This window comes from Vanacampus margaritifer, chromosome 2 (genome assembly GCF_051991255.1).
Source record: "Vanacampus margaritifer isolate UIUO_Vmar chromosome 2, RoL_Vmar_1.0, whole genome shotgun sequence".
Lineage (NCBI taxonomy): Eukaryota > Metazoa > Chordata > Actinopteri > Syngnathiformes > Syngnathidae > Vanacampus > Vanacampus margaritifer.
The window spans coordinates 31,920,115-31,936,060 of NC_135433.1; the positions used below are offsets into that span (position 1 = coordinate 31,920,115).

The following is a 15,946-nucleotide window of genomic DNA, read 5'->3' on the forward strand; positions in this document are numbered from 1 at the left end:
TGGCTGCGGGGCAGTTGGGGCGGGGGAGGGATCATTCAAGAAACATGTCGTCCTTTTGTTTGACAGCCAGATTAACGGCTTGTTTCGATGGGCCCTTCACACGTCGTATGTTTACGGATACCACAAATTAATAAAGCCGCGTGACGTGTTCCAAAAGATTAGCGCTTTGCCACGGAATGAATTATGGTCAAGGCAAGGGCGGAGTTGGGATTGTAAAACGGGTAATTTCGAGCATTTTACAGAAATTAAATCTTAAATATGACGTGCAGACAGTTTAAGGGGGTATTTTAATGTGTGGGCTCAAAATTGTTTGGCTTCCCCCTGTAGTACAGAATGTTCGATGATCAAGTCAGTAAAACAAGAGCTGACGTGTTAAACGGAATTAATATTACGCTAAAAGTTTGGATATCTTACCTGCATGCATGGCACCTCATACTTTCGATATTGTGCGTTGAAGGGATGGAGTGTGAGGTGGGGGCGTTGCCACGCCCCCCTCCCTCAGAATGGGCCATGGTACTTATAACAGGCTACGACCGCTCATCTGGCATCCAACCAGCACTCCATGGACTGAAGGAGAAGTCTGTCTTTGTTTTCACATTCCTAATTTTTTATTTTATTATTGCTTCGTCTAATTTGAGCTCAGTGGTCTGCATGGCTTTGACTGACATAGCGATGCCCACCACCACTTCGTCGTTTCCATGCCTTCATCCGATGGGTCCCTTCACCAATGTGAGTATTTCAAACTTTTGCAAACTTGCTACGAAAGAATTTGGATTAAGTGTTTTGATTCCTAACAAAAATATTATCTGCAGCGGTGTCAAGATGAACGTGGACGAGGGAGTGCAACGGACATCCAAGTGGAGTTCAGCATCTTCAAGTCTCCGGGTTTGTCCTCCAAAGACGACGACGAACTGGGCAAGTTCGTGGATCTCGATTTCATCTTATCGAACACTCTCGGTTCTGAAGTTGTGAGCGGCATTACCGAGGCCAGCGGGGACACATCTCCCCTTCAGTCGTGCGTTTATGCGCTCCCGGAGTCCCCGGAGAGCTGCAGCGGCAGCTCGATGTCGGAGTGCGCCGACCGGCCTCCCCCGCAGCAGCTCAACTACCACGGCTCGGTCTGCTTCACAGAACCGAACCCTTTGCAGAGTCTCATGGCGGAGCTCCTCGCCCCTGACGACAACTACCCGCGGGAGAGCTCGCCGGAGTGCGCGGCGAGAGACGGCCGAGAGTACACCGAGCTGGGCGCGCTCAATCCGGTTACGCACCACTACCAGCCATCATCGCTTGGATACAAAATTAAAAGCGAGCCCATTGGCCAGTCGTGTATGTTGGCCGGTGGGGACTTTACGGGGCATACTGCTTTCATACACAATCAGACTGCAGGTGTCGGGTTCGCTCCGCACTCCACGCAGCAGGCGCAACTGGGGCGCACAGACTGTCATTTAGTGCAGCTCGGCCTCTCGAATCATCACCTCCAAAACAACTACGCGAGCAGCCCTTATTACGCGCAACACATGTCCACGCGCTTCCAAGGACAGTACAGCGTGCACGCAGAGCCCGCGCACGTCCGTCACCAGCAGCAGCGTCAGAGGCAGGCGGCTTCCGCGCAGGGGGTCATGCTCACTCCTCCGCCCTCGCCGGCTCTGATGGACTTCTACGGGCAAGACGAAGCGGGCGGGCTCAAGCAGAAGAGAGGGCGCAGGACGTGGGCCCGAAAGCGCGCTGCCACGCACAACTGCGAATTCCCGGGATGTGGGAAAACGTACACGAAGAGCTCGCATCTCAAAGCTCACATGAGGACGCATACGGGTGAGTAGCGCGTTTTTGTCACATCATTTTCTCACAAAACACACAGCGGTATAAATGTGTTGCTGTCGTTCCTCAGGTGAAAAACCGTACCACTGCAACTGGGAAGGCTGCGGGTGGAAGTTCGCGAGGTCGGACGAGCTGACCCGACACTTTCGCAAGCACACCGGTCACAGGCCGTTCCAGTGTCACCTGTGCGAGAGGGCCTTCTCCCGCTCGGACCACCTGGCCCTCCACATGAAAAGGCACATGTAGACTTTGACATTGCAAGCCTTTTGTACATACATGTGCATATCTTGAGTTAAATTATGACCACTTCGGCGTGCCTTCCAAATAAATTATTAACTGTTGATCGAGTGCCTTAATTAAGAAGACTGCAAAAAGAGGAACTGCACATTGGGCAGGACCCAGAATGCTGCACAAATGTGTATTTTTTACCCTTTAATGTTTACAGTTGATACTGCTTGAGTTACATTTCGCTGTAGCCTACATTTCTTTTTTCATCCGTGTGGGCAACATGATAAATGTAACGTGCCTTAATTCCATTGTGAAGGAGTAATTCGGGGTCCAAAGGGAAAGTGAAGTGCAATCAATTAAGATTGCATGGACATATATATTTTTTTTAAATGAAGAAATCAATTCATTTGCTCTATGAGAAATCGATCTCACTCATGGCTCCAAAAATAAAAGTAGCCTACTTTAAGAAATGCCAGTGTGCAGTTTTGATTCCTACATTTGCAACAGTGTATTTTCCTTTACAAACAATGGCCGCAAGTTCTAACTTAATTTTCTGCCATCATGATTCCTATAATGAATGACAGTAAACCTTTATGTTGGTCTTGTAAAAGAAAACGTGGTTTGTAAAAGACTGCCCTTTGGCGGTCAGTGCTATAACGGCATGGACAGTGCTTGATACCAGTCATCATTTGTCATTGTAGAAGTACAGACACTTGTGTGAAAATAGCAAGTACTGATTAAACTCCACAGACTGAAATGTCGTCAAAAAGTAATGTTATTTACGGTCAATTGTATAGCCCACAATTTTGATTAAAAAAAAAATTGCACACAAAAATACTTCTTTTATCCACTTACATACTGATTGCTGCTTGCCCCAACTCCTTGCCGAACCTTCTGCATTCCACTTGTCTAATCAGCCTTGGTGTATTTACTTCAGGTTCTTATCAGATTGCTGTTGATTACATCATGCTTCTTGGATGATTGACAGTCAGACGCGCATTCATTTACAATTATGTCTATTAGTGTGGTCCTAGTTTATATGGATGTAGAACTGCACGTCATCTTTACAAAAGAACAATAAAGTTGATCAGTTTGACATGAAATATCTTCACATTTTAGTGAATCAAATATAATAAATGTTGATAAGGATTTGCAAGCCATTGCATTGTTTACAAAACATCCAAACTTTTCTGGAATTGGGGTTTGTATGTAGTTTTTAACTGATGATAACAATTATGGGCGCAACTTTATATTACAGAACTTATTCATAGCTTGATCCCCGTCCACCGCAGTTCCAAAATCCCACCTGCACCCCTGATTACGGCACATACCCACTCCCATATATATATTGTGTAACATAACGTATCAATGTCACAGTAAGACAGTACATTGGCAGCTGTAAAATCGAATGCGAACGGTCAAAATGATGATTCTTTTTGTTATGACCTGTAAAAATGGATTTCATCATCACTCCAGTATACGTTATATAACTTGACTCAACCTGCTTGAAATTTGGCAGCAAATCAACTTGCTTGAAATCACATGGTAATAAAAATGTCACGCGCACAAACTGCACAATTACAAAACATGTATAAAAATACTTTATTGTGAAATAATACAACCAATCCCGGGTGTGCCCATTTTCATGCCAGTGCAAGAGAGCTGCGATGGGCTTCAGCTTACCCGTGACCCTAAAGAGGACAAGCTGTATGGAAAATGGCTGCATAAAACAGAAAGCAACTTTAATGGAGTGACCTTGATGTTTGACATCACTCTGTGAATAAATAAATGCTATATTATCATCACATGGCCAATAAATAAAAAGTGTATCACGGGCTGGCTTCCCAGCGATTTCTTCGTCGGTAAAGGTCAAATGTCGAGGGGGCGGGACGAGGTGCTGGCTTAGGGTTTCTATTGACTAGCTCCTCCTCCACGGGGAGGGGCTTCTGCCTAAACAAGTCAGGGGTCAAAAAGATTGAAGGGGAGGGGCTTTCTGCTGTTTTGCTGTCAAGATTCCGTGGTGGTGGGGCCAAAACCAGTCTGTCCTTAACGGCTTGACTTATCAGCTGACTCTCAGGCACATCCACGCTGACCAATGAGGTGAAAAGGCTCTGAGACCGAGAGACGTTGATCCCTGTGAAGAGAGTGCAGACATTGGTAAAGCGATGATGGGCGGGAAACTGGCATAAAAGGAGGCAAATGAAACAAATGGAAAAAATAGATGAGTATTACACAACTTCAATGGCTGATAAATGCTGAAAGACCCTATGAAGTTCGAAGTTGTTTATTAAATGTTTGAGTCAAGGAGATAATTGTAAATATGTGTACGCTCCAGTTTGTGCTATTTCAGCTACAGTTAGTATGCTAACTACTTAAATGCTGTGTTTCATGTGAATATGAATTGTTTCTATTGTGAATTTAATTGGCAACGGTGGACTAAGGGGAGTATCAGTGCTCGTTTTTTCCCCACTTAAAGGACTGCTGACGGTGATGTAAGCAATTTGCCAGTCCGTCATTCATGACAGCGGTGACAATGGAAGCGTAGCTAAAATTACAGGTTGGTTTTTCACAATTTGGGAGCCTCATCTTACATATTCAGCAATTTTTTTTATTCACTCAAATTTGGCATGCATGTTAACAATGCTGGCCTCTGTGGTGGGTCAAATTCATAAGACATTTTTCACTTGGGACTTGAATAAAAAGAGTCAGGTCACCTTGTGTCGCTCTGCTGTTTATCTGTCTTTTTGTTTGCTCCACTTTCTGTAATTTCTCCTGAACAGCTTTCTGGGTGTTAAACTCTGCCCCCTGGTAACAAATAAAAAACAGTAAATAAATGTCACCATGATAAACTTTTTTGATTGATGACAGGCAGAACAAACCTGCAATGCCAAGAGCTCCGCCTTTAGAGCCAAGGTGCTGTTGAGCTCCACCTCTTCAAGAATGTCTTGATGGTCATAGGATACTGCAGCGGTTAGTGCCGTCCTCTGGTTACAGGTTCCAACTATCAGAGGAGAGGTAGTCTTAACATGAAATCTCACAAAAGAGATGGCCTTACATACGTTATGCACTTACATGTGGAACAGGAACCAACAGATCCCAAATTCAACATAACAGACAGAAAATAGTGTCCAGTCCACTCAAAATGCCATTTTCTACAGTACTTTTCAAAGTGTTTTAGTTCCAAAATTGGCCACAACGTCAGTTAACAGCCCTCTAATGAATTGCACTGACATTGTACAATATGGCGCCCGTTGCCAGTAGGGACGAAATGATATCCAAACATCACGATACGATAATTATCACGATATTGTGGGGAGGTTGGCAATACAAAAAAAGGTCACAATATTGAGCTTATACTAAAAAAAACAACAACACAATATTGTGCTTTTGCACATAACAGTAATGCATATAAACCACCTACAATTTCTAATGACACATAAAATTGAGGCACTTACTTGCTAATGCAAGCACACATTGAGTTCCTCCAAATATTGACTCGGTTCACAAGCATATTATTACGTTCCCCATCATCTGACCATTAGTGTGGATTTCAAACATAAAAGGGCCAAAACATGCCATGTGAAAATGAAACTGCACTAAAAAAATAGCCACCATGTGGTGCTAGAACTGCACAGATGGAATTCAACCTGACTTTTTTTTTAACAGATGTGCTGCTTTTAATATCGTGACACGCCAATATTGTGGCAGTTTTAATTTCGCAATATCATGATATTGCCGTGATACAACCCTAGTTGCCAGCGTTAGCAAATAGTGGCCAGCAGCTAGGCAATCTGCTAAATGACAGCCTCACAGGCTGGGAAGAGCTGTCGGATTCTTTTTTAAAGGCAGTTTAATAGGCGAAAAAATGACTCTGCAAATTGTGATGCTAATAGTCTGACACAGTTGCAGTTCCTGCTGATTACATTTAAAAATGTGTTTTAGCCAGCAAGATCGCTACTGTAGTTCTGGCATTACTTAATTTCACAGGCCAAAATCTCACTTAATGTTTCCAGAGAAGAACTATGCAAAATGTGGATTATCTATAAAAAAAAAAAAAAAAGGAAAGAAGTTGTTATCAAGTAAAATGTGTTATTGTCTGTTATGTATTCATGATTGTTACTTGAACAGGCAAATAAATGCTTTTTTTTAATCTGAATATTTGTTTATTAGATATACATTTTCTGTAGGATATCCGAAAAGCAAAAAAAAAAAAAAAAAAGATAGCTGCAGCCCTAGTATTGTCTCCGTACCGATATTGAGGCACTTCATACTGGTATAAGTCCAAATTTTGGTATTGTGACACTGCAAGCTGCCATATCATATGATACTATACTACCATTTGGGAATATTATGTGGTTATGATGTAGCTGCCTGTGATTATACACCAGGCCAGCAAGTGGTTTTCCTGTGCACATGAACTTAGAAAGATGAACCCTTTGTCGAAATGGCTTTGATGCCTCGTGAAGCTTAATGTTCATTGGTGTATTATTTCAAGTCTGTCAAGAAACGATCACATGGAAGTAATTGTATGACACGCCAATGCTACTGGCAACCTCATTCATCTAAGTGTGCCAGACTAGGAGTACGAAACAGCACTCAAACAAGCAAAACGGTTCGATTGGCCTTGTGTGAGTATGCCCAAACTGTCAGGTGCATTCTGGGTAATGGAGTCAATAGGGTTTGCCACAGAAGATTTAGTACACTTGAATATAGAAAAAAAAATAAACATTGGAATCACTCACTATTTAGATTCTGGTTCCCATGGAGATGATCTCTCCACCTCCTCCGATTATTAGTTGGTTTTTGAAGTGGTGCGTCACTGTTCAGTTGGATTTGTGGCTCAGGGGTTACCTTCACGACCACTGGCTCTTCAAAACACACCTGGAGAGGGCAATGGTTGTCATTAGTTGCTAACAAAAGTTACAGTTTATAATCAGTCATATGAATAAAAAAGTAATAATGAGGTTAGATGCTATTACAGCTCACCTTTGTTTTTCTATTTTTCAGCATCTGTTTGTTCGTTTGTCGCTTCGAGTGTAAGGAGGTAGGGCTTGCCATTACAGACAGGTCAAGTTCGGGACAGCGTGTCAGTGTAGGGGAGCAGGAGAGGGGGAGTGGGGCTACTGCTGGAGAGGGGGGAGGCGAAAGGACGGATGCCCCCCAGCCTTTCATCCTAACAGCAAAATGCAGGGGAAATATAAGTCATTATAAATTTGAGAAATTCATCACAGCAGCTTTGCAAGATTATTGGAATGCATGTTGGTAAGTGGTTGCACATATGGCAACGATTTTATTTTTGTTTTTTAGGATGTTGAGTCGGAATTCACCGTTGTTTAACAGTAGAGCCACACATGCAGTAATTAATTGAATAAGAACCATTCTAGGCCATTAATTTAAAACAATCAAAAGAAAAACAACATCCCAGCGTTTAGTCTTGTGCCGCAGTTCTTATAATCAAAATATATGACGTTCGTAAACTGAGGACCTTCCTCTGTAAAAGTTATAGCACGACTACTACTACTACTACTACTACAAAAATACTATTACCAATGAGCACATTTGTCCAAGACGTCGACAACACAGTCAACCGTATGACAACTACCGAAGTCCGTCATTACACGTTCGATTCGGTTCAAGAAGGTAACGAAGCGAACTAAAACGACATCGAAGCTAAATATGTCAGCTGTCGGTGGTTTCATTCAGCGTGGCAGTGGTTTTACCTGGGTTAGAGTCGAATTAAAACAAAACAGCAACTGTCTGGTTCTGTCCTCTTTGAGTTTCCAACGTACTTTCTTGTGTTGATTTCAAAGTGAGTAAATGCGAATTGCTGTCAGTACTGTACTTGTTTTTTGTTTTGTTTTGTTTTGTTTTTAACGAGGAATGAAAAGTTTCTCCTCTCTTTTAATTTCCCTCCATGTTGGAGCGGTTCTATAAGCATTTCCGTTTTCGGTTTCTGATCCACAAAATGTCACAGTGACCCCTGGTGGTAATTCTACGAACGTTCCCAATGAATTACTTTTCTACCGTACACAACTTGGGATGCATAACTTTCTTGCTGTATGAACACGGCAATCATTGTTTTAATATATTATAATAATCTTTCACATCTTTTATTTGTTTTCATTATGTCTGTGGAGATTCTGAGTTATTTAGGTCTTGGTAAAAGGCACCCTTTAACCTAGATTTACACCAAAGTTTAAAACTGAGTACAGTATTAATTTCTTATTTATGTCTTACTCAGAAAACTTCTTGTAAATTTCTGGATCTATATGACTAAATTAGACGCAGATAAAATTTTAATATTTAAAATTATATATCTCACAGTGACAGTGTTACAACATATACTATGTTTCTCTAATTATTCATGAAAACAGAAAAGTGTACATTTTCCTGTAAGTAATAAACAATCAGATTAAAAGTTACACCGTTGTTTTTGTTGCCGTCCTTTTCAAAAGGATTGGAACAGTGTTAAGGTTTAAGGATGTTTGCTGTAACCCTTTCAAATCATCTGTTATTTAAAAACAGTTTTGATTTATTAATATTTAATTAGATTTAAGTGATTATATATTTGGTTTCTTTAGAGCTTTTTCACAGAAATTGTACAGGTGCATCACAATCATTTACAATATCATTGAAAACTTAATTCAATTCATGCAGGAGTACAATTTTAAAAATGTAACTTGTTTAGCCTTAAAGTAAGTTTTTTTCAATATAGTATTTCCCTTTGTTTTTAATGGGAAAAGTGTAAGTAATACATTAAAACTATGTATAATATATTTATATTTTTGCAGTGAGCCACTGAAATAAACAAACTTTTCTAAGACATTCCATTCTATGTTGTATTTATTGAGATGCACATGTCCTATGCACTGACAGTTACGGCTGTTTGAAAGCGCTTTATAAATAAAGATGACTTGACTGTATGAACAATTGTATCGCATGACTGTATTCTGTTATTTCACCACAAGATGTCCACCTTGGTTCAGCTGTACATGTTAGCAGTACGTGTTATAATATTTTCACTCCTTTTCACAGCTGAATGGATGAATAAATGAAGTAATTAATTAATTTGTTAATTAATCAATTATTAATTACAGCAGGTACTCTATAGGGCTTAACATTCTTAAGTATTGATAAGAAAGCAAGAAAGTAAGAAAGAAAGAAAGGAAAACACAGGACACCCAAACGCACAAGAATTTTCCTATATGACCATGCCACTACTGAGAATATATTTGTATTCTGCGTCGGTAATGATCTGAGTTGTCATGGAGGCTAAGCTATGTGTGCCCCCGTACCCTTGTTTACATAACCAAAGGGATTCTTTGTATTGTCAACTGTCACTAGGCCATAAGTCAAATTTGCACTCTCTGAACTGAAACCTGAAACAGTGGTTACATAAAATAAAAACAAACGAAATTCAAATGATATACCGACTTTTGCCTTGTCCCATCAGGATTTGCCACTGTGGACACTATTTCCTTTTGTAAAGGCAGATTATTCATAGAACATAATGCGATTGGCTAATGCTAAAAATATATACATCCAACTAAACACAATGCAGCTCTGCTTACCTTTTTGATTTTACTTTCATGAATGGCACATATCCTGTATGGCACGCACGGAACCTGGGTTAGACCCGGTGTTGGTAATTTTCTCAGACAAGCACAGCACAGCAGGTTTGAAAACGGGAGGTCTGTTCCATTATGAGAGTGATCATAGCCGACTTCCATCATGGCCAATCAAAGTGGCTCCCGTCATTCCTTTTAAATGCAATGCGTCACTCATGCGCCGGCAGCACTGAGTCTCAACACGCTGGATCACATTAAAAGTTACCACTAACATTTCTGCAGATGTTTAATTATGTCTTTTGATGGGACCACACAGAAGAAAAGACACTTTGGCGCAATGAAAAGTAGTCATTGCACCGACAGTGCACATTTATTGTTCCCTCAAAATACAGCCATTAGGCCTAATAGCTAAAACAACAAAAGTGAGTGCACCCATGAGTGAAAATGTCCCAATTGAGCACAGTTACAGAACAGTAGTCCTTTTCTCTCTTCAGTGTCATGTGACTCAATGTCTCAGGTGTGAACAGGGAGCAGGTATGTTGAATTTGGTGTTTTTCCCACTCTCTCTCTTGTTCCTGAAAGTTCAACATGATGGCACCTCGTGGCAAAGAACTCTCTGAAGAACAGAAAAATACAACTGATGCTTTCCAAAAATATATATGGCCTATTCTATAAGAAGATTGCCAACATTCTGAAACTGAGCTGCAATGCAACATACATTTCCACTGGACCGGTTCCACACCGAAGCGGCATATTTCGTCCCCGGATGTTTACGTCTCCATGGGACTTTTTTGGGGCCGAGCGGTTACAACGGAACTGCTGTTTAGAACCATCTCGGAGGTGGTTCTGTAGCGCCGTTCGTCTGGGGCCGAGCGGGGCCGAGCGGGGCCGAGCGGGGCCGTGTCGTCACCTGTCATCTGATTGGCCGACAGCAACGCAGAAATGCCGTGGAACACGCCCATTTCCTGGTTTTAAGCAAGAGAGGCAGAGGCGCCCGCCGATCTTTGCCCAAGTCATAAAAATACAGTATATAGAATAAATTAAATAATGTTTTACAACAACGTATATTTACAATTTACAATCCAACTTGTGTATGGAATTGTAATGATTGTGTTTAAAAAAAAAAAATGAATGAGGCTGAGTTCTCCATTCAGAAATAGCGCTGGCGGTTGTAAAATTAAGATCGCCATATTTAATCCACGGTGGTCCATATTAAATTGTAAATACGGTTCAATGCTGCTGCAACTTGTCACTCGTGAAATGTTATCACAGAGCCGCACGCACTGCCAGAGTGCAAGCTTGTCTTGGACAGTTCAAATGATCCCGCTCCCTCGCCGCGTGCCTGTTGTAATGGAAATGCAATGGCGACCAGTGTCGTTCAGTGAGGTGTGGTAGCGTGCAGTGCGGGGCTAATGGAAAAGCGGCAAGGCCAAGTGGCCAAGACCATCCAGCGGTTCAACGGGAAAGGTTCCACTCAGAACAGGCCTGCCACGGTCGGCTCATCCTCAACAGGAGGCGTTAATTCAAAAATATAAATGGCCCCCTCTGCTGGGCAAATCTCAAACTGGCACCCACAGTTTACTGGAACTGGACAGCGGAATAAACCACGGGTAAATGTTTTTTTTTTTTTTTTTTAGTTTGCATCAAATTCAAAATGAGAGAATTAACATAAAAGCAATAACATTCTTCGGTTTGAACATTACATATCTTATCTTCTAACTTTGTAGTATTCAATTGAAATCGAAAGGTAGGCTATTTGCAAACATTGCGTTCTTTTTTAGTTTCACACAACGTCCCAACTTGATTTGCACTGATACACATTCGTAACTTGATATGTTTGCAAATACGTCCACATGTTTTTATGGAGTCCAAAGTGATGTATATGACATGATTGTATACTGCATGTACTCCCTCGCACTGCAACATTTGAACGCCTCTTTATGGTCAGAGCCTTCACCTCCCTCGTCAGTCCTCTCACCCCACCTTCTGACCATCTGCGCGCCAGCAGCTTCACACACACAAACATTCTCTAACCCGATCGCTCCTAAAAAACAAGGTAAACTCCCAAATCTGCATGCCAAAGCCTCGCAGAGTCGTGTCGTTGTGTGTTCTGCTTCCATCACCCGTCGCACAATTCATACACAATCATCACTATTGTGTCAGCGCAGCGGCGCTTCCATGCATGCACGGATCAGGCTACCACACCTGTCTGCAACATTGCATTGACGCATTCCTATATCTGCAAGATGCGCTATACCTTTCTAGTGTCTTGTGAGTGAATGCGAATATGCTCTGTGCCGCTGGCACATGCAGCACAAAAGCCATTTGCACACAAGACACACCATCTCGTTGCATATGAACAAAAGAATAAGCGATGCCTGCAGTCATTCACCCACCAAACACGTGTAGCACCACACAATAAACTAGCCGATGCGAGGCTACAATTAATATTTATTAGCTTTGTTTGTACCTAAAATGCACATACGTTGCAATTTTTTTTCAATAATGGAAAATCATTTAAATGGTTTGGTATATGTGAACTATGCAGACTATTGTAAATCAGGCAGAAGCGTCCCTGACAACGTCCGTGCGTGCGCGCCTGTGTGTGTGTGTGTGTGTGTTGGGGGGTAATCAGCGTGCGCCAAACATGCAGCTGCACCCTTCAGTGGATATCAGAGTTGTAAAAGGAGGGGCTTGGGAGTTGTTGACCCGGCCGTGGTCAAAGTGGGGAAAGGAGTCAAGATGATGCAACTTTAACTGATACGCAATTGACGGAAATACATAATATGACGCATTTAGACCACGTGGAGGAATCGTCATAAGAGTAAGATAATACTTTTGGACTTTTCACGCTCTGGCTTAAAATGTAATGAGTGAATTATCATCCAATCACTTTGTAAATTGTATTATTTTTTTATTGTATGTATGTATGTATGTATGTATGTATGTATGTATGTATGTATGTATGTGTAAACTTCCAGTCTTAATTTTAGGTCCCAAAATGGTCATTGGGTAGATGATAGTATACATGCTAGTGTGTGCGCGTGAGTGTGCGTGTGTGTGTATTGAGTGTCAACAGGTGTCATGCATGTATCTCTATGTTGAGAAACTCACATGGTGATCCAAATTGTTTCAGTGGATTAACACGTGGTGCTCATGTTGTAGTAGGCCAGCATGTGGTTCTCATGCGGTACATGAAGGAACTTCACGCAAAAATCCTTTGAAAAATAATTAAATTATGTATTTATTTTCCAGGAAAATATATCTTCGCAAAATGAATTTTATATTCAATAAGATATTCATTTTATTGTCCTTTAAGCCCAATCTTCTCAAACCAGAATGGTTCGACCCAGCCTGTCGTATGCCACTCATTTGAAAATTGTATTTAAAATTAAGTTAATTATTTCTTATTGAGAACAGATCTTTACTAAAAATGAAAATCAACTCATGACATTAACAACAGCGGCTTTAAGTAAACATTGAAAGGAAAGAAAATATTTAATTTGTTTTGGAATTAAAGTACACCCTATACTGAAATTCCCTTGAGGGATGAAAACAATGTATGTAAATCAACAAAACTATTATGTTTACTTTGGATAGCAGACTACATTAATTGGTGAAGGTAATTCATAAGAAGGTAACAAAATCGGCTTGCACACAATTTGAATAATTGTACACTAATAATATGAACATTAGAGGAACTGTAAGTTAATGGCTCTTGTCTAATGCATGGATCTATGTCTAAACGTTTTGAGATAAATAGTGTACTTAGATTACATAATGTCATGCAGAATATTAGTCAATCGAATCTATAGGTTTCCAACATTTCAACTAGGTTGCTGAACTGGGTGGTCAAAGTAGGGTATGTCAACAGAAGTTGCACATGCATGAATGGCAGTAGATAAGCACAACCCTCAACAGATGCACTCCCACCACCACCGTATCATTATCCACTTAGAAGGTTGCCTGCTTGTTCATTTCATCAAGGACTCAGGCACATGTCGAAAATACACACAAATGCATTGTAACCGTATCATTAATATATATGGTTGTGTGGCGAAAAAAAAGTCCAAAGTTCAGAAGGCCTCCTTTTTGTACACCAACTCTTTCCGTTTGCGGGACAAACCATTCATGATTCACACAAGTACTTTTCCACACGCTTTTATTCCATATGTACAGTGGATAGGCCTACTGCAGTAGTGCTGTGAGTAAAGGCACCTGTGAGGTTGTAAACAATGGTGAAATTAAGGGTCACTTAATTTTGTTACCAAAAATATCTTTATGTATAATATTGTAATTTTACTGGTTATATTTTCTGTGTGCATGCTGTTAACTTTTTTACGACGGCTGGTCATCGATCCATCCATCCGTCTGTCCGTCCGTCCGTCCGTCCATTTATTACTGACGCAACGAGGAAGGGAGGACCCAGGCGCAGGGAGTAGGTTGGCCTCATCGGCTGCAGTTTATTTACAAACACAAAATCACCTCTTGCAGAGGGAAAAATTGCTGAACACAAATTGCTCCCAACTGGAGAAGAAACAGGGCACTCCCCCCCCCCCCCCAAAAAAAAAAGAACAACCAAAGGCACTTCACTAAGGAGGGAAAAAGGCACAAAAACAAGGCACAAGGGCAGGGCAAGGCAAGGCAAACATGGGCTGTGGGTCAAGGGCTGTGGGTCAAGGGCTGTGGGTCAAGGGCTGTGGGTCAAGGGCTGTGGGTCAAGGGCTGTGCGACCGCTTCCATGAACGGGGTGTGGCACTTCAGCACTGGGCGTCGGCTGAAGCAGTCCATTTATTAGGTGGGTAATTGGAGACAGGTGGATGCAATCAGGAACTGAGCAGTGCAGGAGGAAGGGCAAGTGACCTGAAGTGAGAGTGGTGCTTAGTACTTTCAAAATAAAACAGTAAGCAGCGACTCCTCCCCCCACCCCACCCCCCTCTACGGCCAGCTTCCGACGGCCCAGGTAGGTCAGGACGGTCTCTGTAAAAATAAATAACCCTCCCAGTCCACCAAATATTGTCTTCCCTGACCCCAGTTATGAGCATCCAGCAACTTCCTGACCTTGCAAACAGGGCCGCCATCCACCATTTCTGGGGGAGGCGGTGCTGGTTCCGTCGTGACCATGGGGCTGTCCTAGACTGGCTTCACCTGACTGACGTGGAACGTGGGGTGGACACGGAGGGATCAAGGCAGTTGAAGGCGTACGGCAGCAGGACCTATGTCCCTCCGGGCAATGAAGAACAAAGTCCTGCGGACTCCGGGGTGACAGGACAGACGTGAGGTATGTGCCCAGTGGATTCCCTGTAGCTGCAGCCCCTCCGGTACATAGAGACAATGGTGAGGGCAATTCTCGGGAGGGTTCGAGTCCTTGAGGGCCTCCTTAACGTCGTCCTCAACTTGCCATCCTACAGCTCCCACCACACAGTTCCGGGGAAGGATGGGTTCTGCTTCCGTCTCAGCGGGCTCGGGGTCATGGATATATGACAGGGTGTTCTGGCTCCCCGGCCTGTAGGTCAAAGAGAACGATAATCGGTTAAAAAGCAGGGACCACCTGGCCTGTCGGGGGTTGTGTCATTTGGCCTTGCGTAGATACTCCCAAGTTTTGGTGATCGGTCCAAATCACGAAGGGTTGTTCTGCCCCCTTGAAGCCAGTGCCTCCACTCCTCGAGTGATACTTTTACCGCCAGGAGTTCACGGTCGCCAGCACAGTAGTTGGGCTCGGCCTTAGAGAGCCGCCTGGACAGAAATGCGCAGAGATGGACCATGCCATCCGCCTGGCAACGTTGTGATAGGACGGCCCCGATTCCGTCCACTCTACTACAAACTGGTGCTTGGGGTCCGGAACCTTGAGTATCAGGGCCTCAGTGAAACGTTGCTTGAGAGCATTGAAAGTGGTATCAGCCTCAGGGGTCCAGCGGAATCGCACCTGTGGAGAGGTCAAGGCATGCAATGGGGCAGCGATGGAGCTGAAGTTCCGGATAAAGCGACGGTAAAAATGGGTGAAACCCAGGAACCGTTGGACTTTCTTCCGTTATTCCGGCGTGGGCCAGTCCCTTACTGGGCTGATCTTGCCAGGCTTCATCTCTACCTCTATTGGTGATACCACCAAACCCAAGAAAGAGATGGTGTTGACGTGGAAGAGACTCTTCTCGGCCTTCACGTACAGCTTGTGATCTCGTAATCGTTGAAGGACTTGCGTCATGTGCTGCCAGGGGATCGCCAGGTCTGGGGAGTATATCAAAATGTAATCCAGGTATACATACACGAAGTAATCAATGACATTTTTTAGTACGTCATTTATCATGGCCTGGAAAACTGCGGGAGGGTTGGTG

General features: G+C 42.7%; 3 protein-coding genes across 6 annotated transcripts in view; 2 read left to right on the forward strand and 1 right to left on the reverse strand.

Moving 5' to 3' along the window:
• Window positions 1-565: 565 nt before the first annotated feature.
• On the forward strand, window positions 566-2,159 carry klf17 (Kruppel like factor 17). Its single transcript, XM_077558125.1, has 3 exons — window positions 566-729; window positions 813-1,812; window positions 1,889-2,159. The coding sequence occupies exons 1-3, from the start codon at window positions 652-654 to the stop codon at window positions 2,062-2,064; spliced, it is 1,254 nt and encodes a 417-aa protein (XP_077414251.1). The 5' UTR covers window positions 566-651; the 3' UTR covers window positions 2,065-2,159.
• Window positions 2,160-3,634: 1,475 nt separating this feature from the next.
• ppp1r35 (protein phosphatase 1, regulatory subunit 35) lies at window positions 3,635-9,744 on the reverse strand. Of its 3 annotated transcripts, none has more exons than XM_077558295.1 (6): window positions 9,618-9,744; window positions 7,033-7,219; window positions 6,789-6,927; window positions 4,926-5,047; window positions 4,761-4,851; window positions 3,635-4,180 (listed from the first exon to the last, which is right to left on the reverse strand). In XM_077558295.1, exons 1-6 carry the CDS (start codon window positions 9,635-9,637, stop codon window positions 3,876-3,878), a joined length of 864 nt encoding a protein of 287 aa, XP_077414421.1. In that variant the 5' UTR covers window positions 9,638-9,744; the 3' UTR covers window positions 3,635-3,875. The 3 variants fall into 3 exon arrangements, with proteins under 3 accessions (XP_077414421.1, XP_077414423.1, XP_077414422.1); XM_077558297.1 differs by lacking the exon at window positions 9,618-9,744 and adding an exon at window positions 7,767-7,988 and having other exon boundaries at window positions 7,033-7,233; XM_077558296.1 differs by lacking the exon at window positions 9,618-9,744 and adding an exon at window positions 7,767-7,987.
• A 1,889-nt stretch (window positions 9,745-11,633) lies between these two features.
• The window catches only part of slc6a9 (solute carrier family 6 member 9), a 73,203-nt gene continuing 68,890 nt past the window's right edge, over window positions 11,634-15,946 (forward strand). Inside the window, exon 1 of one of the 2 annotated variants that reach the window (XM_077556978.1) lies at window positions 11,634-11,670. The gene's annotated coding sequence lies outside the window, so the exon portion shown is untranslated. Of the gene's footprint in view, window positions 11,671-12,293; window positions 12,439-15,946 lie in introns of those variants that run through there. The other variant, XM_077556977.1, reaches the window with a different exon arrangement.

Coding starts and splice junctions, on each gene's coding strand:
- ppp1r35 (XM_077558295.1), bottom strand. CDS start 9,637: ATGAAAGTAAAATCAAAAAG. Junction 5,048..6,788: donor TGGGAACCAGAATCTAAATA/GTGAGTGATTCC, acceptor CTCCTCTGATAG/TTGGAACCTGTAACCAGAGG. Junction 4,181..4,760: donor AAACAGCAGAGCGACACAAG/GTGACCTGACTC, acceptor CTCTCTTCACAG/GGATCAACGTCTCTCGGTCT.
- klf17 (XM_077558125.1), top strand. CDS start 652: ATGGCTTTGACTGACATAGCGATGCCCACCACCACTTCGTCGTTTCCA. Junction 730..812: donor CGATGGGTCCCTTCACCAAT/GTGAGTATTTCA, acceptor TATTATCTGCAG/CGGTGTCAAGATGAACGTGG. Junction 1,813..1,888: donor TCACATGAGGACGCATACGG/GTGAGTAGCGCG, acceptor GTCGTTCCTCAG/GTGAAAAACCGTACCACTGC.